The sequence below is a fragment of the Cetorhinus maximus genome, chromosome 6 (genome assembly GCF_964194155.1).
Source record: "Cetorhinus maximus chromosome 6, sCetMax3.hap1.1, whole genome shotgun sequence".
NCBI classification, from domain to species: domain Eukaryota; kingdom Metazoa; phylum Chordata; class Chondrichthyes; order Lamniformes; family Cetorhinidae; genus Cetorhinus; species Cetorhinus maximus.
Window position 1 is genome coordinate 81,373,905 of NC_135884.1, and position 25,298 is coordinate 81,399,202.

Here is a 25,298-nt window from a genome sequence, read left to right on the forward strand (position 1 = left end):
AACCTGCTCACTGATCCTCAGTTTGGGTTCCACCACTTAGCCCTAGGTTTCCCTAAAGCCCTGAAGCAAGCATAGATCAAAGAGCTGAATTCAAGAGGCGAGGTGAGAGTGACAGCCCTTGATGTCATGGTAGCATTTGGCTGAGTGTGACATCAAGGAACCAGAACAAAATTGAGGTTATGGGGATCAGGGGGAAACTCTCCACTGGTTTCAGTCAGACCTAGCACAAAGGAAGATGGTTGTGGTTGTTGGAGGTCAGTCACCTCAGCCCCAGGACATCACTGCAAGAGTTCCTCAGGGTAGTGTCCTCGGCCCAACCATCTTCAGCTGCTTCATCAATGACCTTCCTTCCATCATAAGGTCAGAAGTGGGGATGTTCGCTGATGTTTGCACAATGTTCAGCACCATTTGTGACTCCTCAGATACTGAAGCAGTCCATGTCCAAATGCAGCAAGACCTGGACAATAGTCAGGCTTGGGCTGACAAATGGCAAGTAACGTTCGCACCACACAAGAGCCAGGCAATGACCATCTCCAACAAAAGAGAATCAATGACTTTCCCTCCATCATAAGGACAGTAGTGGGGCTGTTTGTTGATAATTGCACAGTGTTCAGCACTGTTCACAAATCCTCATTTAGAAGTAGTCTGTAGCAGCATGCAGTAAGGCCTGGACAACATTCAGGCTAGAGCTGATGAGTGGCAAGTTACATTCATGTCACCCAGTGCCAGGAAGTCACCATCTTCATCAAGAGAGAAACTAACCATCTCCCCTTCAGATTCAATGGCAATACTATTGCTGAATCCCCCACTATCAACATGCTGGGGGTTACCATTGATTAGAAACTTAACTGGACCAGCCATATAAAACTGTGACTACAAGAGCAGGTCAGATGCTGGAATCCTGAAATGAGTAACTCATCTCTTGACTCCCCAAAGCCTGTCCACAAACTAGACTAAACTGGATAGTGAAACAGACAACTGAGAGACAGTCATGATGGTCATGGTGTCTAGAGGCTGACTGTCTGGAGGAGCATTGGAGGAGGTAAGGCAAAACAGAAAGCTCAGCTGGTGAGAAGAGAGCCAGAAAAAACAGAGGCCAATGAATTCTGGACCTTCTCATCCCGCTGTCCACATCTGCAGCAAATGAGGCTGAGACTGCCATGTCAGAGTGGGGTTCCTGAGCCACACCAGACAATATTGAACACAGAGTTGACTGCCAAGGCACAAACCATCATTCTCATGAGAAGGAAGGCTGTCAAAGGGAGCTACAAGTCATAAGTCAGGAATGTGATGGAATACTTGCCTGGATGAGTGCAGCTCCAACAACACTCAGAAGCTCAACACCATCCAGGACAAAGCAGCCTGCTTGATTGGTACCCCATTCACCACCTTCAACATTCACTCCCTTCACCACCGGCTCACGGTGGTAGCAGTGTGTGCCATATACAAGATGCAAGCAGAGATCACCGAGGTTCCTTCAACAGCAACTTTCAAACCTGTGACTCTACTGCCTAGAAACATAAGGGCAACTGATGCATGGGAACACCACCTGCAAGTTCCTCTCCAAGCCACACACCATCCTGACTTGGAACTATATTGTTCCTTCACTTTCTCTGGGTCAAAATCCTGGGACTCCCTCCCTAATAGTACTGTGGATGTACCTACACCACATAGACTGCAGCGGTTCACGTAGATGGCTTATCACCACCTTCTTAAGGGCAATTAGGGATGGACAACAATGCTAACCTTGCCAGCAATACTCAAATCCCTGGAACAAATTTTTAAAAATCTGCACACCACACTCTTTGAAGTATGTCAAGGCCTTAGAGAAGGTGCAGAAGAGATTTACGAGTATGTTATCAGCGATGTGGAACTTCAGTTATGGGAAGAGACTGGGAAAAAAGAGGTTGTTCTCCTTTAAGCTGTTAAGGAAAGATTTAATAGAGGTGTTCAAAATCATGAAGATTTTTGATAGAGCAAATAATGGAAAACTGATGGCCCATAGTGCTTCAGTTTTGAACTGCTAGGTCTATTCTAAATCAATCCCATTTAGCGTGATGGTAATGTCACACAACACAATCAATGATATCCTCGATGTGAAAAGACTTCACCAGTCTCCATCAGGACTGTGTGGTGATCACACCTAGCTATAATGTCATGGACAGACACATCCGGAGCAGATAGATTGATGAAGATGAGGTCAAACAGGTTTTTCCCTCTTGTTGGCTTCTCACCATCTCCCAGAGGTCCAGCCTTTCAGATATATCCTTCAGAACTCTGCCAGTTCAACCAGTAGTGGTGTCACCAAGCCACTCTTGGTGATGGACATTAAAGTCTCCCACCCATGGCACATTCTGAGCCCTTGTCTCTTCCAAGTTGTGTTCAACTTGCATGAGCACAAACATCAGTTGAGGGCAGATTGCAGAGGTAATCATCAGGACATTTCTTTGCCCTTGTTTGGCCTGATGCTATGAGACTCCATGGGATCTGGAGTTAATAGTTCAGAACTCCCAGAGTTACTCCTACCAGTTGCATATGCGCCATCACCTCTGGTGGTCCTGTCCTGCCAGTGGGACAAAACATACCCGTGAATGGTGATGGAAAAGTCTAGTATGTTGGCTGTAAGGTATGATTCTGAGAGTATGCTATATCAAGCTGTTGCTTGATTGGTCTGTGGGGCAGCTCTCCCAAATTTGGAACTAATCCCAAAAGATTAGTGAGTAGGATGATGCAAGGTCAACTGGGTGGGGTGATGCTGTATGATCCATCTGTTTTATTTTTATTTGATTTATCCATAGTGGTTTGATACAATTGAGTGGCTTGCTAGGCCATTTCAGAGGGTAGTTAAGAGTCAAGCACATTACATTACACTGGGTCTGCAGTTGCATGTTGGCCAGACTGGATAAGGATAACAACTTTCTTCCCTGAAGGACATTAGTGAACCAGATAGGTTTTAACAACAGTCTGGTAATTTCATGGTCACCTACAGAGATGAGCTTTTCCTTCCAGGTTTATTTATGTCTCTGGAGCATTAGTCCAGGGCTCTGGACTACTAGTCCAGTAACATTACCACTAAGCTACCATTCCCAGTGAACCTTGCCCAACTATTGCCACATTTAAGCTTCCAAAAAAACAGAAAATCATTTTGTCTCATTCCATGCTTGCACCTCCTTGATTCACACAACCCTTTCACAGCTCCAAAGAGACATGAACAGTGAAGTTGGGATGGACTTTGCTGCAGAATTCCACTCCACCTTCAGTTCCAGATGTCTGATCTCACTTGGCACTATAGTGCAATACTGTTTGATATAGGAGCTATGTCTGTGGGTGGAGCGGAGGGGCAGTATCCAATACTGGGTCTTCCAATAGAGGAGCTCTGCACTTGATGTTTAGAACTCAGGGTCCTTTTCCAGGTTTGATGAAGCAGCCTGTTATTTGAGAGGCCTATCTGTAAAGTTCTGGACATCAGGAGGACACCAGAAGTTCTTTTTAAGGTAAAGCAAATGTTTCTACTTCTTACTGTGCCTCATGATATGGAGACATTGTGTTTTGAGGATATTTGGTGAATTTTCATCATCAGCAATGGAACCCTCAAAATCCAATCCATAATCTCAGCCTCACCTCAGCCCACTTTCTTCCCCCTAACTTGGAACAAAGTGACCATCCTATAAAAATGACACTGTCTTTCTCCAATTAAGAAAAGCTGAGTGACTGCAGGAGCAAAAATATTGAACCTGACATTATGGGAGTTGAAATGCCTCTGGTCATGAAGCCTGGATTATCCTGGATATTAGAACATGAAACCTCAGCTATCCCTAGGATGCCCCCAACAATTTTTTGGATACAACCCTACCCTCATTTCCACGCCTTGGCCGAAGATCTTGACGCTCTGTTGGGTGAGTCCATTGATTTCAAAAGTGATCAGGTCTTGGTATTTGATAGGTTCCCTTGGGTAGAAAATGATGATGGCTTCCATTGTTTTCTTTGGCAGCAAGGCACAAGGTTGGAATTTTACCTCCAGATAAGAGTTGTTTAGGAACAAGCAATCCAGACTTGCAATAAGAAGCAAAAATAAAAGGTTATACACAGGATATCCACAGTTGAAAGTTAAACATTATTATGTTTCAAGCATTACTATAGCCCCCTGTTATAGGAAATTCTGCCTAATCAATTTCTTTACTGATCTTTGCAGGGCTATAGGGAAAGGACAGGACCATGTTACTAACTGGTTAGTTCTTTCAATGAGCTGGCACAAGCATGATAGGAAGAATGATCTTGTTTTGTGCCATATTACTCCACAATGCTATCTCAGTCCTGATCACTGAATTAAGTGTCTCCTTTAAAGAAGGCTCTGACTCATTCTGGGGAAAATGGTTATCTTCCAGTTCCTCGTCAATGCCCAGGATGCTATTTTTCATTTGCAAGCCTGTATTATCCAGTGCTTTCTGATTTTGAGCTCTTCAGTCCATGATTTTCCCCTGATTTCCCTTATAAGTGGGGATATGATGAAAGGGCAGGGTGGGCTTGGTTTGAATTGCATGCTGGAGCATTCAGAAGCAGAAAACTCTGGTTTGAATGTAATTGGGCTGCTTTACCCTGGAGATAGTTGCAGCAAGCAGACTCCTGGCAAAAGTACGAGTACATCGAAGTGGAGGCAACCTTTCGACGTTAGAGACGAACTGGGTAGGAAATACAAGACAGACAGTAGGGATAAAGGGTACGTACTCCAATTGGCAGGAAGGAGCTGGTGGTGTCCCCCACATGTATTAAACTGGAGTCACAGCATAATTCTTAATAATTTAATTGAAGGAATAGAGTGCAACATATATAAGTTTGCTGATGTCATTAAGTTGGGGGTGGATACGTGTAGTGAGGGTAAGTAGTGTAGATCAGAGCAGAAAGCTGCAAAGGACATTGATAGATTAAATAAGTGAGCAAAACTGTGAGAAATGGAATTCAACTTATGGAAGTGCAAGGTCATCTTCTTTGGATGTGAAAAAGACAGATCAGAGTATTTTCTAAAGGCTGAGAAGCAAGGAACTGTGGAGGAGCAGAGAGATCTAGGGATTCAAGTACAGAATTCACAAACAAACAGTGTGAGATATAAAAAAGAACCAAAACAGCTAATGGAGTATTAGTCCAATAGGACTGGAATACAGTGGCATGGATGTTATTGCTACAATTATATAAAGCTCTGCTTAGACTGGTGCAGTAGAATGTTCAGTTCATCTCAGGAGAGTTATAATGGCTTTGAAGGGGGTGCAACACAGATTCACCAGAATGTTACAGGAGATTAAAAGGGTTAAATTACGAAAACAGGTTGCACAGAGTAGGTTTGTATTCCCTTGAGTATCGAAGATTATATGATATAACTCAGGTGTTTAAGGTGGTTAAATGATTTTGTAGGTTAAATAAAGAGCACTATTTTCACTGGAACAAAAGGGTATAATCTTAAAATTGGAGCCAGGCTATTCAGGCACTATGAGTTCCTCTTCATACGAGGGATAATGGATATCTGGAACACTCTCTCCCCAAAAAAGCTGTTGAGGCTGGGAGAAAAGAGAAGGGCGTGGAAAAGAACAAAAAGGAAGCTTTGTGATAGGTTGGAAGACAGGAAAGATTAAATAACTAATGGGTTGAAGCTGCAGATAGCATGGTAATGGGACAAGTAAAGAAACAAAAGATGTGGCCAAAGGAGTTGTGAATGGCAAATCGTGCTGCCACCTGAAAACACAAAAGGGAGAAAAACCAAAATCATGGGGAAAAAAAATAAAATGGAGGCAGAAATTATGATCTGAGATTGTTGAACTCAATGGTGAGTCCGGAATGCGGTAAAATGCCTAATCAGAAATACCATTCCTCAAGCTCACATTGAGCTTCACTGGAACACTGCATGGGGCCAAGGGCAGAGAGGTAGAGTAGGTACAAGGCGGGCAATTGAAATGACAGGTGACCACGGGCATGGGGTCATGCTTGTGGACTGAATGAAGGTGTTCTGCAAAATGGTTACCTAATCTTCATTTGACCTCCTCGATGTTGAGGAGACTGCACTGCATGCAGTGAATACAGTAGGCGAAATTAAAAATGGCTGTTTCACCTGGAAGGAGAGTTGGGCTTTGGTCGGTGAGAAGGAAGGAGATAAAAGGGCAGGCACTTCAGCCCTGCGCTTGCAATGGAAGGGGAGTGGTTGTTATGGGTGAATAGACCAGGGTGCTATGGGTAGAATGGTCCTTTCAGAATGCCGAGAGGGGAGGGGAAGGTGTGTTTGGTGTCCTCATCATGCTGGAGGTGGCAGCAATGGCAGAGAAGGCTCTAATGAATACAGAGCTGGGTGGGGTACAAGGTGAGGACAAGGAAACTCTTATGATTCTGGGAGGGAGGGGAAGGAGTGAGGGCAGAAGTGCATGAAATATGTTGGACATGGCGGAGGACCCTGTCAGCCATTGGTGGGGTGGGGGAGGGGAAGGAAGTTGTATTGTAAGTGCTAGTATTGACAGTGGAATCATCAGAACAGATGCAACGGAGATGGAGAAACTGGGAGAATGGAATAGATTCCTTAAAGGAAACAGAATGTGAGAAAGTATGGTCAAGCTCATTATGGAAGTCAGTGGACTTATAATTCCAATGAAGCTCAATGTAATCTCGAGGAACAGCATCTCATTTTTGATTTGGCACTTTACAGCCTTCTGGATTTAGCTTCAGCAATCAGTTCAACAATCTTATATCATACCCTCTGCTCCATTTTGTTTCATTTTTCTTTCCAGGTTTTTTTTTTGCTTTCAGACTGCAGCTGTTCATTACAAGTGAGTACAGAAGTAGGGAGATAAGATAGATGAATGTGTGGCTGGAAAGATGGTGCAGGAGGGAGGGCTTTAGATTTATGGGACTAGCTGTGGCAGAGATGGTGCCTGTACAAGCCGGACAGGCTGCATCTGAACAGAGCCAGGACTGAGTTCCTTGCAGTCTGTTGGAGAGGGTTTAAACTAACTCATCAGGAGTGTGGGAACCAGCAGAGAATATTAGAAAGCAATTAGAATGCTGGGAGAGGCAGATAGCACTAAATAGAGAATAGTAAACTAATAGATGGAGTCGGAGTAAGGGAGTAAGTAATGAAGTCTAAATCAGGGTTACACTGCATGTATGTGAATGCATGGAGTATAGTTAATAAAATTGGGGAGTTACAAGCACAGATTGCCTAGTGGGATTATGATGTTGTGGCGATAACGGAGATCTGGTTTAAGGAATGGACAGATCTGAGTGTTAAATATTCCTGGTTACAAGGTGTTCAGAAAAGATAGGAAAGGGAAAAAAGGTGGAGGGGTGGCATTTTTGGTTAAGGAGAGTATTGCAGTACTTGAGAAAGAGGATGTGTCAGAGGATTCAAGGACATAATCGATTTGGCTAGAGCTAAGGAATAAGAAGGGTGCAATTACATTGCTCGGCGTAATATATAGACAACCAGCTAGTGAGAAGAATATAGAGGAACAAATCTGCAAGGAAATTTACTGAGAGGCGTAAACATCATAGAGTAGTTATAATGGGGGACTTTAATTACCTGTATATAGACTGGGATAGTGTAGTGTAAGGGGCAGTGAGGGACAAGCATTTCTAGATTGTGCTCAGGAGAATTTCCTACAGCAGTATGTGTCCAGTCCAACAAGAAAGGCGGCACTGCTAAACCTGGTTCTTGGGAATGAGATGGGCCAAGTAGATCCAGTGACAGTGGGGAACAATTAGGAGACAGTGATCTTTGTATCATAAGATTTAGGATGACAGTGGAAAATGACATTGGTCAATCCAGAGTAAGAATAATCAATTGGCAGAGAGCGGACTTCAATGGGGCAAGAATGGAGCTGGGTCGGATAGACTGGAACCAAAGGTTGGTGGGAAAAACAGTAGCTGAACAATGGGCTACCTTCAAAGAGGAGATGGTTTGGGCACAGTCAAGGTATGTTCCCTCAAAAGGGAAGGGTAGGACAAACAAATTCAGAGCTCCCTGGATGACAAAGGAGATAAAAATTAAGTTAAAGAAGAAAAAGTGTGCTTACAACACAGGTAGCAAATACAATTGAGAACCAAGCTGAATACAGGAGGTTCACAAGGGATGTGAAAAGCAAATACGAGAAGCAAAGAGGGGCTATGAAAAAAGATTGGCAGCTAACATAAAATGAAATCCCAAAGTATTCTATGAGCACATCAATAGTAAAAGAGTATTAAAAGGTGGAGTAGGGCTGATTAGGGACCAAAAAGGGGATTTACACATAGAGGCAAGAGGCATGCCTGAGGTGTTAAGTGAATACTTTGCATCTGTCTTTACCAACGAGGCAGATGCTGCCCAGGCCATGGTGACAGAGGAGGAAACTCAGTCACTAGAAGGGTTTAAAAGTAATAAGGAGGAAGTATTGGAAAATGCTGCTGGTACTTAAAGTTGACAAGGCACCGGGACCGGATGAGATGCATCCAAGAATATTGAAGGAAGTGAGGGTGGAAATTGCAGAGGCACTGGCAATAATCTTTCAATGTTCCCTGGATTCAGGGGAGGTGCTGGAGCACTGGAGAATTGCAAACATTGCGCCCTTGTTCAAAAAAGGTTGTAAAGATCTCCCCTGTAATTACAGACCAGTCAATTTAACTTCGGTGGTGGGGAAACTTCTAGAAACAATTATTCTGGATGTAATTAATAGTCACATGGAAAAATGTGGATTGATTTGGAAGAGTGAGCATGGATTTGTAAAGGGAGATCATGTCTAACTAACTTGCTGGAGTTTTTTGAAGAGGTAACAGAGATGGTTGATGAGGGCAAGGCCGTTGATGTGGTGTATATGGACTTCCAAAATATGTTCGATACAGTGCCCCACAACAGACTTGTGAGGAAAGTTATAGATCGTGGAATAAAAGGGACAGTAGCAACATGGATACAAGATTGGCTAAGGGATAGGAAACTGAGTAATGGGTAATGGGTACTTGGGACCCATGCTTTTCCTGATATATATATATATATATATACACACATATATTATATATAAATGATCTAGATCTTGGTGTGCAGTGGACAATTTCAAAGTTTGCAGATGACACAAAACTTGGGAGAATTGTAAACTGTGAGGAGGATAGTGTAGAACTTCAAAAGGGCATTGACACATTGGTGGAGTGGGCAGATATATGGCAGATGAAATTCAATGCGGAGAAGTGTGAGATGATATACTTTGGTACAAAGAACATGGAGAGACAGTATAAAATAAAGGATACTATTCTAAAGGGTATGCAGGAGCAGAGAGACCTGGGTGTATATGTACATAAGTCATTAAAAGGTGGCAGGACAGGTAGCGAGAGCTGTTTCTAAAGCATACAGTATTCTAGGCTTCATTAATAGGGCCACAGAGTACAAGAGCACGGGGGTTATGATGAACTTATATAAGACACTGGTTAGAACTTAGTTGGAGTACTGTGTACAGTTCCAGGTGCCACACTATAGGAAGGATGTGAACGCATTGAAGAAAGTGCAGAAGGGGTTTACGAGAATGGTTCCAGGGATGAGACACTTCAGTTATGAGGAAAGATTGGAGAAGTTGGGACTGTTTTCCTTGGAGAGGAGAAGGCTAAGAGGAAACTTGAGAGAAGTTTTCAAAATCATGAAGTGTCTGGACAGAATAGATGGGGAGAAATTGTTCCTGCTCGTAAACGGATTGAGAACCAGAGGTCACAGTTTTAAAATGTTTTGCAAAAGAAACAAAGCAAATGTGAGGTGAGAAAAAACTTTTTCACACAGCTAGTAGTTAGGGTTTGGAATGCACTGCCTGGAAGTGTGGTGGAGGCAGGTTCAATTGAGGTTTTCAAGAAGGCATTGGGTGATTATTTAAATAGAAACAATGTGCAGGGTTACGGGGAAAAAGCAGGAGACTGGCACTAAGTTAAAATGCTCAGAGAGCTGATGCAGATATGATGGGCCAAATGGCCTCCTTCTACACTGTAAGAATTCTGTGATTATCCTGCCATTCACACTTCCTCGGGACAGATCTTTTGTTTCTTTACGTGTCCCATTACCACTCCCTCTGTCTTGCAACATCAACCCTGTTGTCATTAACCTCTCCTGTCTTCCCACCCTATCACAAGCCTTGTCTTTTGTCCTTTTTCCCACCCTCACCCTTTCACTGACTCTGTGCTTGCTTAAACCCATTACATTTCTAACCTTTCCCAGTTCTGATGAAAGATCACTGACTTGAAACGTTAATTGAGTTTCTCTCTCTACAGATGCTGCATTTTGTTTTTATTTATTTCAGATTTCCAGCTTCTGTAGTATTTGGCTTGCTCTTGTATAAGGTTTTTTAATTTGTTCATGGAATGTGGGCATGGCTGGCTAGGCTAGCATTTATTGCCGATCACTAATTTCCCTTAACAATGTGGTGGTGAGCTACCATCTAGTGTAGCTACATCCTCAGTGTCCTTAGAAGGGGAGCTCCAGGATTTTGAGCCAGCAACAGTGGGGGAATGGCAATATATTTCCAAGCCAGGATGGATGTAGCTTTGAGGGGAACTTCCAGGTGTTGGTTTTCTCGTGCACTTGCTGCCTTTGTTCTCCTAGGTGGTATCGGTTGAGGGTTTGAAAGGTGCTGCTGAAGGCCTCTTTGCGATATGTTGCAGCGCATCTTGTTGAACACAGCTGCCACTGTCAGTCGGTGGTGGAGACGCCAAGTATTATTTGGGTACAAATGGAGAGAAATACTGCATGATGCACTTACCTTATTTGCATCATGTTGTAACTTTGGACTGGATTTTACAGGGGTGGAGGGGTGCACTGCTCACCCCCTCCCACCACCCCACCCCGAGTTAAAAGTTGGTTGGAAACCAACTGATGAAGAAAAAGTCCGCCCTGTAGCAATAATACGCTGGGGCAACAACAACTAGGTAAGTGTGGAACTTCTGCCTCTCAGTGGGAGGAGGTCCCACCCTTGGGAACTGGTGACCAATCTGATTGGCCAGCAGCTCTTGCAGTGCCAGAGCTCAGTCATGGGCACTGCCGGGGCTGCAATCAAGTCCAGGATGAAGGCTCCAATGTACATCAGGGTATTGGGTGGGGAGGGATTGGGCACCTTAGGGTGCAAAGGGGGTGGGGGTGTTGGTTTTGCAGGGCAGTTGGAAGGAATGAAGTGGGGGTACTATCTTCAGGGGGTGCCCCTGATGTACAAAGGGAACCCCTCCCAAAGATAGTACATACCCCTTCCTTCCCACCATTTTAAAAACTTTTGTGGAAGAGCGGGCTGCCTATTCCTGCCTCCGAATGCCAACCACGTTATGGCATGGGCAGTGTAATATTGGGGTCAATTGGCTTATTAACAAGCTCAATTGGCCCTTAATTTTTTATTTACATATGGCAGGGGGGCTGCTGATTTAGGCACCCACCCCTATATTATGGGGACAGCTTGGGGTGGGCAAGAAGGTGTTGGGCTTGCCACCCCTTGTGTTTTACATGACTCCCCCACTGAAAAGATGCCTGGCGGGGGGGGAGGGCTGTAAAATCCAGCTGTGTGTGTTTATGAGGGTACATGCGTCCATCATGTGCATATAGATTAAGCATCTGCACTCAAATCCACAGGGGTTTGTGACTGGCATAAAGTCTCCAATCCATCAGGGAAACAGCAGAAACGGATGATAAATGGTGACTCCCCGGCAGTCCTATCTGTTTTATGCCTGAGTTACCATGCAAAATGGGAAGAACTGCTGTAGAGTTCCAGGGCTATACATGAGCTTGCCTTTCTTTCTCTCTCTCTCTGTCTAAAACCTGCTGTTTGATTCCTGGTAGAAGATCATTTCTTCATTCGCTCCTTTCTGCAAATGTTGAGCCACGTGGAGGGTGCTGTTGTCAGGCTGGTAGGTAATATGTTTCTGTGGAGGGGTGGAGCACAGAGGGAAGTTCTCCCTGTATTCAGTGCACAGGCTTTGCTTGCTGCTCAGTGGGTGCAGGGAGGAAAGGCTACTCGGCCGTCAGGCTCACAATGAGGCATCTGTTGGCCAAAGGCACTCTCAAGATGTGCACAGGTAGTGAAGAAGCCTTGTACGTAGTGCTAGACTTGGATATTAGGTAGCATTGCACATCACAAGTTGTCCTAAGGAGGTCACTGCATCTTGTAAAGCAGAAGTTCATTCAACATCTCATAAAGAAAATACGACATTTGGACGAACAGCAACTGCAAGGTGTCATGGTGATTAACAGTTGATATCCGGAGAGTCAACGTGATCTCCTGGATTGGTTTTAATCACTTGAGGAGGTCTGAAGGCTTTTGCCTTTTATTGGCCCCGGGTTTTGTTCCTATGGCTGTGGGTGATGCTCCAGGCATCATGAGTGTGGGCAGACTTAATGGCCCAATTGCTCTTTCCCTTCCCCTCATTTTTATATGGGACAACTTCCTCTGATATGCCTTAGCAATATCATGAATAGAAGAGAAATCCCCTCTAGTCAACAGCTATTCACTTACACCCGAGTTAAGATCAGGCCCCATCTTGAATAACACCGTAAAAATAGCTGGGAGATCCTCTCAGGTCATTATGTCGTAGTAACATTCTAAACATTGCAAGCAGATCCCTGCTGGTCACTCCATATTAACAATGTCATAAAGACAGTTGGGGGATCCCTTCTGGTCACCAAGTTTTAGTAACATTGTAAACATAGCTGGCAGAGTTCTTCTAGTCTCTATGGCCAAAAAAATTCTGTTGCAGCACTAAACTCATTAGCGATAGAAGGGGGCATGTATCACAAAGTTACACACTACTGGCCTGTGATATTCTATCCAATATGCCATCTCTGTGCTACTCCACAATGCCCAGAGGAGATAACCCTCTTCCCAGGTGAGTATTTCCACCTTCTCTTTCCATTCCTTAAATAATTAATATTCTAGGGACCAGACAGTAAATGAGCTGCTGAACTGCCATGTGGCCAAAGCAGGAAATGTGCAAGGTGTAAAAATCATTTTGGACTTGCTTCTTCAATGTCAAAATAAATACTTAAAATTTGGCAAAAGGAGAGCAACAAGGAAGTACAGCAAGAGGACACAAAGAATCTCAGAGTAAGAAAATAGAGGCAGGGAGACTGCAGGATGAGAGATGGATGAGGTGGTATGCAGGGAGTTAGAATGCACCAATACCACTCACCTGCTTTAGTTTTTACCTCAAAGCTGGAGTGGAAGTTTTCCAGCTTGTCTCCATCTTTCTAACTTGTGCTGATCAAACAAGACGTTAAAAGTCAGCTGGTGTCTACCTGAGCTGGGAGTGTTTTCTCCCCAAAGTAGGAAATGCTCCATTCTTCAGCACCGAAACCCTCCCTCACTGCACTGAACCCAATGATTCACTGCAAAAACTGAAGCTCGGGCTGTACTTATGCTTTTTGCTGTTATGCTGAGTGCTCAAAGGCAAAGAAAGAGGGAGCACTGCACACTACTACAGAATGAAGCAGCTTTAGGTTTGGATCTTAAAATGGGGCATCTGATCTGAGCCCACCAGTTAGGTTAAAATTAGGCCCTATTATCAGCTAGAATTCTGTAATAAAAATAGAAAATGTTAGATATACAAAGCAGCTTTGGCAACATTTTTGGAGCGAGAAACACAGTTAATGTGCCTGAGATTTAACTCAAATACATCATGTTTTAGGTAGATGACCTTTTGTCAAGACTGGAAACTGTAAGACATATACCAAGTTTTATACAAGTACTGAGGCAGGGAAAGGGGGAAGGGAGCAGGTCTGTGATAGGGTGGAAGGCAGGAGAGGTCAGATAACAAGAAGGATGTTGATGCAAAAGGAGACAGTAATGGAATGAGTAAAGGACAAATGATGGGTCTAGAGAAGGTGTAAATGGGAAAAGCAGAGAATCATCACCAATAGCTGTCTGAGAAAATAGGAGCAGTGGTTCTGATCTGAAATTGTTGAACTCAGTGTTCAGTCCAGAGCGCCGTAAAATACCTAATCGAAAGATGACGTGCTGTTCTTTAGGCTTATGTTGAGCTTCATTGGAACAGTGTAGGAGGCCGAGGTAGAAAGGTCGGAGGAGAAGTGGAGCGGAGAATTTAAATGATATGCAACTGGAAGCTTGGGGTCAGCTTGCAGATTGAACAGAGATGTTCCACAAAGTGGTCACTCAGTCTGTGTTTGGTTGACTTAGTGCTGAGGAAAGTGCGGAGCGGGCAGCGAATACAAAGTACAAGTATGGAAGGAGGTTTTGGGGCACAGGATGGTAGAAGAGAGGAGGTAAAAGGGCAGGTGTTGCAATTCCTGTGTTAGAATGTGAAACTGCTTTAGAAATGGGAGGGGGTGTTGGAGGTGAATGGGGAGTGGGCCAGTGTGTTATGGAGCGAACAGTTCCTTCCGAATGCTGATTGGGAGTGGCGGGGTAGATGTGTTTAGTGATGACATCATGCTGGAGGGTAGCAGAAATGGCGGAGGTTGATCCATTGAATATGGAGGCTGGTGGGTGGAAGGCAAGGAGAATGGAATCTCTATTGTGGTTCTGGAATGGAGGGGAAGAGGTGAAAACAGAACTGAGGGAAATGGAATGGACATAGTCGAAGGCCCTGTCAAACTCGTTGGAAAAAAATCCTCGACTGAGGAAAAAGTAAGACATCCTGGAAATACCGGTATGGAAGACTGCATTGTTAGAACAGATGCAATGAAGAAACTAGGACTTATCCAGGCTCACATAGCAACATTTTTTATTTGGAGGAAGTGAGTGGAGTCAATGGCAATGTTATTCAGTGTGAGAACAAGTTCAGGCAGGCAGAGGAGAGCCGTGGTGGATAGGAATGGTTTGGGTCTCCTTTCAAGGAAGAAGAGGAGAGAACTTAGACTGTCCTAGTGGGAGATGGAGGTGTAGAAAGACTGGACGTCCATTGTGAAAAGGAGATGGAGGTCCAGAAACTTGGAAACTGTGAAAGTAGTGGAGTACATCAGAAAAATTATGGCTATAGGTGTGAAGAGTCTGGACAAGGACTAAAAACAGAGTTGAGATAGGGAGAAATTAGTTCAGTGGGGGAGGAGCAGGCTGTAACATAGGGTCTACCAGGGAGTTGTGTCTAGAAAGGAGCTAGTAGGGAACTGTGTGGGTTTGGAGGGCAATGAGGTAGGAAGCTATAGATTAAAGATCTCCAGAGTAGATGAGGTCAGTGACAGGCTTGGAAACAATGGTTTGATGTTTCCTGGTGGGGTCAGAATTGATGTTAATCTTCTGCAGGGTATGAGACAGTTTACCATTAACATAGTACTACCCCTTTCAGCAGTTTTGATGATAATGTTAGGGTTGATCCTAGAGAATGAGGTGCTGCAAGTTCAGAGAAAAGGCTAGAATGAGCGAGGGGTGTGGAGAAATTGAGACGGCTGATGTCACATTGGCAGTACCCAATGGAGAGGAGTCAGAGAGGTGTCCTGGTAGAATGAGAATTCTGAAGACGAGAAAAAGAATTTCCTGTGTGGATGGAAACTCCTGCCAAAGAAATGTGTGCAGAGGCAATGGAAGAAAATCTCAATGTTGTGTCAAGCTCAAAATGAACTGAGGTGGAGCACAAGGGGATGAAACATAGAAAGACTTACAAGACAGAAGTAGGCCATTCAGTCCATTGTGCCTGTGCTGAGTCAATGCTACAGCAACCCAAAACTAATCCCTCTCTCTGTATAGCCCTATTTCCTCCACTTCATCAAATATTTAAGCAATTTTCCATTAATAGATGCCTTGATTATTCCTTGTGAAAAAGTATTCCATGCTCCAAGAATTCTCTGAATTGGAAACATTCTGCTGGGCATGGCATGGTGGTCAACTAGCTGGGGGCAAAGTGGAAAAAACAATCCAAAGTAGAACAAACACTGAAAGAAATTAAGCGAAATATGAGTGTTAAAGAAGCTTTAAGAGTGAACAGAGTCAGGACTATCTTACCTGATTGCTTGTTCCTGTTTATTAGTGATGATCAGAGTCTTTTTGGAAGGTACCATGCCAGCATTATAGATGAAGCATGGCCCAAAGTCATATCTTGTGAAAGACAAGTGGGCGTTTGGGGTCACTATGCACCCAGTGAGGACACAGGCAAAAGTAGGGCCTTTCTGTATCTGTGGACAAAAATAGGGTTCATAACTCAAGCGTGTACAGGCAGCTTTATTTCAACATGAAAAACAATTTGAACATGTAGCTGGTCAATACACTGGTCATTTTCTGCAGCATAATTCACCCTGGTCATTTGACTCAGGCTCTGTAGGTAATTGTGATCCTGCAAGCAGAGGCTCCCGACTAATATGAGGATCTGTGACTGGTCTCCCTGTCTGTATCTGCATGTTTCACTCATTCCTCTCTAGGTGTCTCCAGGAATTGAAGATTAATCTCCAGGACACCGGTGTGAGCAATCTGGGAGAAATATCATGGTAGCTTTAAACAAAATTGAGGCCAGGATTTCCCGGTTGGCAAGTGAGGGTGGTGGGGGGGGGGGGGGGGGGGGGGGCCCGCTCGCCGACGCGTAAAATGATGTGGGATGACGTCGGGCGGAATTCCCGAAGTTACCCCGCCCCATTTCAATTTTCAGGTAGGCGGGGGCTCAGCAGAATCAGCTGTGCGCCCGCTGATGTGCCAATGGCCAATTGAGGCCATTGACAAAGTCATTAAAGTAATTAGTGGACCTGCCCGTCCAGCTTTAAGGTTGGTGGGCAGGCCGGGAGCCCTGGCGGGCTTTGGAAAAAGCATGAAACTTCATCCACGGGCAGAATGAGGTTTCATGTGGGTTTTAAAAAATGTAATAAAAGTGTCTTTGAAAGTGATGGACATGTCCCAACTGATGTGACAGTGTCACATGAGGGGACTTGTCAGGGGAATTTTATTTTTCCGTTTTTAAGATTTTTTATTGTGGAGCTGATCTCCCTGAGGCAGCACTTAGCCTCAGGGAGATGGTTCTGGGAACACCTCCCCCCCACCCCACCCCCGCCCGCCCGCATAGGGAGTGCATAGAGCTTCCTTGCGGACGTCACGCTGGACGGGCCTTAAATGGCCCGCCCACGTAAAATGGCGGCACGCCCCCAATTGGGGCGCTGATTGGAGGCGCGATTCCATGCGCTGGTTCCTAAACTTTCCCCCCCAACTTGGGGGGGGGCGGGAATTCTGCCCTGAGTCTTTTAAATTTTCTTTGAACACTTTATTAGCTGTAAAAATATTGGAGGTTTAAGAAAAGGGCTATTCATTGAGTCAAGAGCAATCCAATTGAGTAACAAAGAGATTCGCATTTCCAATTGGTGTTGGAAAGTTTGTGTGCATGCAGAATGTAACAATGGTGGGAGCCTGAAGGCAGGGTGTTTGAGGTGGGAGGTCATTTTATGAATCTGTCTGGAATATGTTCAAACAGAATTGATACCTTAGGTTGCAGAATACACAATGGAGCATGTTTCAATACATCAGCTACAGCCTTAACCGTCTTATTGTCCTTGGGCCGCTGAGACCATTCACAATGTGAAGGGATGTTCGTGCAAAGGCTTCACTCATCTTGTATCTGCAGACCATAGATGGGTGCTCCTATTAACCAGGAGCTATGTCCAGTGCTGGTCTCCAGTCCTGCTACCTGCTGCCATTGTGCAGCATTCCTTGACCCTGAAGTTGTGCTGCAGTAACTACATGATTTCCACAAGTAACTAACCACACAACAACCAAGTGAGCACTTGGAACCTAACTCTGGCTGGTATTGTTGTTGATTGATGAGGGACCTAACTTCCCCAGGACACTCATAATGTGCTAGTTAATTTAGCAGGGTGTAGAAAAGGAGACTGGATACGAAAAAGGAGTGGGCCTGTATAGAGAGGTTCTAGGGCTCTTGACCAGCACTTTGTAAATATTCAGGGTACTGATGTATTGCCAGCTTAGCATTTTTGCTTTTCCCTCCGAATCATCCCTCCTTTCTGCCCTGTTCTCTGAAAGGTGCTGATTTTGCCTGAGCTGTCTGGTACTTTACACTGAACAGAGCATTAATGACAGAGAAGGAGACCATTTGGCCCATCATGTCATGCCAGCTGAAAAAGAGTGATCCAGCCTAATCCCAATTTCCATCTCTTGCTCTGTAGCTCTGTAGGCTACAGCAACTGAAGTGCTTATCTGAGTATTTTTTAAATGAGAGGTGGGTTTCTGCCTATATTACTCTTTCAGGCAGTGAGATCCAGACCCTAATTGTCCTCAACTTCTCTCTAATCCTTCCTCCATTTGCTTCAAATATATATCGCCGGGTTATTGGCTTCTCTACTAATGGAAATAGGTCCTTCCTATCTATCCACTTTAACTAGGCCCCTCATAATTTTCTACACTTTAATTAAATCTCTCAGCCTCCTCTATTCCAACTCTCCCTTGTACAATCACATCCTTCCTGTAATGCAGTAACCAGAACTGTATGTAGTATTCTAGCTGCGGTCTAACTACTGTTTAATGTGGTTCCAGCATAATTTTCCTGGTCTTTCATTTTACGTCTTGGCTAATAAATAAATGCATAAAAGGTGTCTGGATATGCACCCCAAGTGCCATAACCTGCAGGGCTATGGACCAAATGCTAGAAAGTGGGATTAGGCTGGGTGGCTCACTTTTTGGCCAGCGCTGACATGATGGGCCAAATGGCCTCCTTCTGTGTTGTAAACTTTCTATAATTCTATGCCTTCTTAACAATCTTATCTAGTTTTCCTGATACCTCAGGAATCTGTGGGTTTGCACTCCAGGTTCCCTCTGTTTCTCTGCACCTCTCATTGTCCTATCATTTACTGTGAATTCCCTTGCCTTGTTCCCCTCCAACTCCCCAAAATTCATTACCTCACATTTCTCCAGATGGGATTCCATTTGCCACTTTTTTCCTCACCTGACCAGTCCATTGATATCTTCCTGCAGTCTACAGCTTTCTTCCTCACTGTCAACTACACAATGAATTTTTCTATCATCTGTAAACTCCTTAATCATGCCCCTACATTTAAAACTAAATCATTGATATATACCATGACAAGCAAGGAACCCATTATTGAGCCACACAGAACCCCACTGGAAACAGCCTTCCGGTCGCAAAAACACCGTCAAGCATTACCCTTTGCTTCTTGTCAGTGAGCCAATTTTGGATCCAACTTTTCTGACCAGTCTTCCATGTTGAAGCTTGTTGAAAGCCTTTCTAAAATCCATGTGGACTGCATCAAATGTGCTACCCTCATTTGTTACCTTGCTACTTCTTCAAAATATTCAATCAAATTTGTCATACACAATCTTCCCTTAACAATCCAGGCTGAGTGTCCTTGATTAAGCCATGCCTTTCTATTTGATCACGTATAATGTTCCTCAATTTTTTTTTCCAAATAAGATTCCCACCATTGAAGTTAAGCTATCCCTTTCTCCCTTTTTAAATAGTCTTCTGGCACCATGCCTATAGCCAGAGAGGATTGGAAAATGATGGTCCGAGATTCTGCTATTTCCTCCCTTTCTTCTCTTAGCAGCCTATAATGTCTGTATCATTCCCTTCTTTTGTGAAAACAGATGTGAAGTATTCATTAAGAAACATGCATGCATCTTCCGCCTCCATGCACCAATTACTTTCTTTACTCTGATCAGTCCTGCTCTTTCTTTAGTTATCTTCTTGGTCTTTATGTATTTATAAAACATCTTTGGGTTTTCCTTGATTTTACTTGACAATTTATTTTGTGCTCTCTCTTTCATTTCGTAATTTTCTTTTTAATTTCACCCCTGCATTTTCTATACTCCTCTCAACTCTCTGCAGTATTGAGCTCATGGTATCTAACATAAGCTTTCTTTTCTTGCCTTATCCTACTCTGTTTGCTCTTTGACACCTGCGGGGAGTTTAGTTGGGTGGATGGGGGGGGTTGGTGTCCGGATTTGAGAGTCCCACCTTTTTTTTCTGGGAACATATTTGTTCTAAACCCTAGCTCCTCCTTGACTACCTCCCTCCCGTTGCTCTGACACTGATTTACCTTCAAGTAGCAGTTCCCAGTCCAGTCCGGAGTATTTATCAGATGCACCTCAATATGAATGTTCAGTGGTGGGAGTGGCAGTATGAGAGCTTACCTTCAACTTCAGCTCTACATCCTTTAGCACAAGCTTGTGATCCGGATGGAACCTGATCGATGCTGGGATACTGCTCCCTGTTTCTACATTGTTCCACTTGCAGCTCAGTTTTAGGCAGCTCAGAATGTTCGGGGTACCTGAAAGCTCCCAGTCAAAGGCGAAGTTAAATTTCCCATTGTTTGAGATGACAAAATGGTAGCTAATATCATCATTCAGTTCCACCTGTGGGCAGATTGACAACAGTGTAAAAATCAGGCCACCCACCCAATCTGTCTAAACTTGCCACGCCCATAGTCAGCAATGTAGCCTGTTGTCTGCCGAGTGACCTGGCTTGGTGGTAATAGTTGAGTGAGGGATATGTGAGGTTACTGATACTGGTTGACCACAATTCTGCTTCTGCTGAAGTCCCACAGTGGCTCATGGATGCCCAGTTTTGAGCTGCTAGATCTTTTCTGAGTCTATCCCATTTATCACGGTGGTCACACATGATGGAGGGTATCCTCAGTGCGGAGACAGAAATTTGTCATCACAAGGACTGAGGTGGTCACTCCTACCAATGCTGTCATGGACAGATGCATCTGTGATAAGTAGATTGGTGAGGACAAGGTCAAGTAGTTTTTTTCCTCTTGTTGGTTTTCACACCACCTACCACCTACTGTAGACCCAGTCGATAAAGAGAAACTATTTCCTCTGGTGGAGGTGTCCAGAAGAGGCAGCAATATTAGAGCTAGGCTGATCAGAGGTGATGTCTGGAAGCACTACTTCACACAAAGGATTGGGGAAATCTAGATCTCTCTCTCAAAAGCTGTTGAGGCTGGGGGCTGGGGGTCAATTGAAAATGTCAAAACTGAGCTTGATAGATTTTTCTTAGGCACAGGGATTAAGGGTTATGGAATCAAGGTTGGTAGATAAAGTTGACATACAGGTAGGCCATGATCTAATCGAGTAGTAGGGCAGGCTCAAGTGGTTGAATGGCCTCCTCCTGTTTCTGTGCCCAAGGGTCACACACAAGTGATCTTCTTGGTCTTTATGTATTTATCTTTGGGTTTTCCTTGATTTTTATAGTTGCTAGGGCGTAGGGAAATAGGCCCACAACTCAGGACCACCCTACACTGATTGAAACGAGTTAGACTGGCACTGGCACTGGCTAAGGGGTTTCTATTACATTTTTTTATGTGGCATTTTAACTCAGACATTGTGCAGTTTAAGATTCAAGTGTTAATAATTATGTTCATAAAACACACAGAGGGATTTTACTTGGACACATTCACCAATGTGCTGTCGAGGTCAAGAAACCCTGCACAGGTGACCTCTGTCAGTCAGGCCATGAGATGTCTGCGTGGGAACGGAACAAAGTCTCTGTGGCACAAGAAGTGCTGTGACCTTCAGATTAGGCTAACCCACAACGTAGGGGAAAGAGAAGAGGGCAATTCACTCAGCAACTCACCCACAGCATTCCCAACAACTGATATCTCTCAAAATTCCCAGCAAAAGGCATCCCTCACCATGACAAGCTCAAAATTATCACCAATTCCTTTGGAAAATATGGTGGTGAAATGCTAATTCTTATATATCAATAATACTAACAAAAGGTCACACACACACACAGACGCGCACACACATAGACACTGACCCACACACATATGTTATATATATATAGAGAGTTGGAAATGGTGCAATGACTCTTCAAAGCAGTGAGGATGCTGCTAACTGGTATTTGAGGTGGAGTTCAAGAGAAATGGGAAGAAAGTTTAGAGCATAATATCAATAAAACACAGAGAGAAAGAGACTAGAAAGAAAGTCTTAGAGAGAGAAATCTTATTGGTGATACAGGCTCTAGCTGTCCCAGGTAAAACGTTACCTTGTGTCGGGTGTAAAAGAGCTGTAAGATCAGACGGTCAGATTGCACAATTATTTACCTTGTAGCTGATATCCAGTACTAACCTCTCCGAAAGAGATCTCATTGATAGTCTGATGACTGAGTTCAATCACTGTCCCATCACTACCTTCACAGGTCACTGTAGCGTTCATGCTGTATCCTTGCATCTTGATATTTAAGGTCAAAGGTACTGTCTTTGCCTTCACATCACATGCAATGTTCCAGTTCACATTTCCATCAGTTTTTGCAATACAGGAGAAGATAATGGGCACACTGTGAGTGAAACAGACAAGCATCAGAAGTATGGACATTGTGCATTTCCACAGACAATGTAGAGTTCACTGTGCGGTTACAGACAAGGTACAGTTCACTGTGTGGTTACAAACCAGGTACACTGCACTATGTGAGTGCAGACCAAATACAGTTCACTGTGAGGTTAGAGACCAGGTACAGGTCACTGTGCGGTTACAGACCAGATACAGGTCACTGTGCGGTTACAGACCAGATACAGTTCACTGTGAGGTTAGAGACCAGGTACAGGTCACTATGCGGTTACAGACCAGGTACAGGTCACTGTGCGGTTACAGACCAGATGCAGTTCACTGTGCGGTTACAGACCAGATACAGTTCACTGTGAGGTTAGAGACCAGGTACAGGTCACTGTGAGGTTACAGACCAGGTACAGGACACTGTGAGGTTACAGACCAGGTACAGGTCACTGTGCGGTTACAGACCAGATGCAGTTCACTGTGAGGTTACAGACCAGATACAGTTCACTGTGAAGTTACAGACCAGGTACAGGTCACTGTGCGGTTACAGACCAGATACAGTTCACTGTGAGGTTACAGACCAGGTACAGGACACTGTGAGGTTGCAGACCAGATACAGTTCACTGTGCGGTTACAGGCCAGATACAGTTCACTGTGAGGTTACAGACCAGATACAGTTCACTGTGAGGTTACAGACCAGGTACAGGTCACTGTGAGGTTACAGACCAGATACAGTTCACTGTGCGGTTACAGACCAAGTACAGGTCACTGTGCGGTTACAGACCAGATACAGGTCACTGTGCGGTTACAGACCAGATACAGTTCACTGTGAGATTACAGACCAGATACAGTTCACTGTGAGGTTACAGACCAGGTACAGGTCACTGTGCGGTTACAGACCAGATACAGTTCACTGTGAGGTTACAGACCAGATACAGTTCACTGTGAGGTTACAGACCAGATACAGTTCACTGTGAGGTTACAGACCAGATACAGTTCACTGTGCAGTTACAGACCAGATACAGTTCACTGTGCGGTTACAGATCAGGTACAGGACACTCTGTGGTTACAGACCGGATACGGTTGACTGTGTGGTTACTGACCAGGTCAAGTTCACTTCAGTTTACGTTTTGTTCAGCTAGGGGAGGCGGTGGTATAGTGGTATTGTTGCTGGGCTAGTAATCCAGGGACCCAGAGTAATGCCCCAGGGGACCCAAATTCAAATCTCACCACGGTAGATGGTGGCTCTTGAATTCAAAAAAATCTGGAATTAAAAGTCTAATGATGACCATGAAACCATTATCAATTGTCATAAAAACTCATCTGGTTCACTAATGCCCTTTAGGGAGGGAAATCTGGCGTACATGCAGGCCCACAGCAATGTGGTTGACTTTTAAATGTTCTCAAGGGCAATTAGGGATGGGCAATAAAAAATCACACCAGGTATAGTTCACTTCAGTCTACATGCCAGGTACAATTCACTTTGTGGTTACAGATCAGGTACAGTGCACTGTGTGGTTACTGACAATGGAACAGTTCACATCAGTTTACACACCAGGTCCAGTTCACTTCAGTTTACAGACCAGGTACAGTGCACTGCATGATTACAGACCAGGTACAGTGCACTTCAGTTTACAGACTATATAAGATTCACTGTCAGTTTACAGACCACGTACAGTTCCATCCGTCAGACTAGTACTATGTAGAATTCAGTCTGGACAGTTCCTGCTTCACTGATATTGCTTTGCTCCAAATGTGCTGGCTTTGCTCTGAGGAAGTTCCTGGCTTGGCTTCCAGTTCCTGGTTGTTGGAAAATCTTCTTGTGAATGTGGAGGTTAGAAATATCGTTGGCTTTGGTTTTCCCTGTGGTTCATAGTTCTCTATAGTTCATTCATGAAAAATGGGACCTGGGTCAGGTACTGCACTGGGCACAAGCCGCATGTAGTTGTATCCCAGGTAGAGCCGGCATCATCAGGAGGAAAGTTTGTGTTTGTAATAAATGTAATCTTCCCCAGTCCTGAGGGCAAACATTTCATTGAATTGCTGCAAAATGTTGCCAAGTTAGTGCTGTGGCACAACTCACAGTTCTATTGTGTCTTTGCCTAGGATAGCTCAGCTTGTAGAATATATCACTTGGGAAAGGAAGCAAAGTCCCAAAATCGCAATGAGATAAACGACTGCATAATATAGATGTTGGTTGAGGAATAATTATCAACCAGGACATTGGGGAGAATGCTCATGCTTTTTTGAAATAGTGCTACATGATCTGCTTTAGTACCTCCAACCATCCAGCACCCACTCAGTACTGCACTGGAGTGTCACCATGGCTTATGTGCTCGGGTCTCTGGAATGGAAATGAACCCATTACCTTGTGACTCAGAGGCAGAAGTGCCATCACTGAGCCATGGGAGACTCCTAGCTATGAAAGATTCTGGGCCTCAAGTCATGCGTCGTTGGAACTGGAAGCTCAGGAATATGAATGGGGGAGGGTGGGTGATTGTGGATCCATTGGGTGTACTGACTCAGTGTCATTCATGGAAAATTGCCAAAGAATTCTCTGGATCAAGGCTGAAAAAACAAAGCTTAGCATCATCCCAAACAACAAGACACAATCCTATAAAAGCCAACAAGCTTGAGTGTTTCTACTTTAGCCACAGAACCAGCCAAGTTCCGATAATTATACCTAGATCTTCATGGTCAGAGCTAATGATCCCCATGCTTGACAACATTAACAATGGAGTAATGTGGTTCATTGAACTGTTCATTGGGTTTTGAACTCTGGTTGATTTTCATACCTGCTGTGAGGGAGAACAATACCCTCCATCGGCTCCACAGTGAGTTTGGAGACATATCCCTCCGAGTGCAGCGTGTCCTCTCTGAAACGGAAGCTGAATGGACTCGCCTCTTGATTAAGCATGTTGACAGTCTTGTGTGCTCTGTGGCCTGTAGGTAACACAAAGAACAGGATTGGTGCTGGCAGCCAGAGGCCAGTTAACATTTTTATGACCCAGAAGAGAGCCATGGCATTCAGGCTGCTTTGTGAAGGGCACAGTTTCTGGTTTGAAGAGTATGCTTTCTTCAGTGAAGTAACACAATATGCAT

At 44.3% G+C, this 25,298-nt stretch overlaps 1 protein-coding gene across 1 annotated transcript in view; it reads right to left on the reverse strand.

Annotated features, from left to right (window-relative positions):
• The window catches only part of LOC144681857 (hydrocephalus-inducing protein-like), a 102,463-nt gene extending 80,305 nt beyond the window's left edge, over positions 1-22,158 (reverse strand). Inside the window, exons 1-4 of the mRNA XM_078543919.1 lie at positions 21,993-22,158; positions 20,049-20,270; positions 15,912-16,081; positions 3,854-4,052 (exon numbers count right to left, since the gene is read on the reverse strand). Of these exons, the coding sequence (XP_078400045.1) occupies positions 3,854-4,052; positions 15,912-16,081; positions 20,049-20,270; positions 21,993-22,094 (693 nt within the window). The 5' untranslated portion in view covers positions 22,095-22,158. The remainder of the gene's footprint in view (positions 1-3,853; positions 4,053-15,911; positions 16,082-20,048; positions 20,271-21,992) is intronic.
• Positions 22,159-25,298: the final 3,140 nt, after the last annotated feature.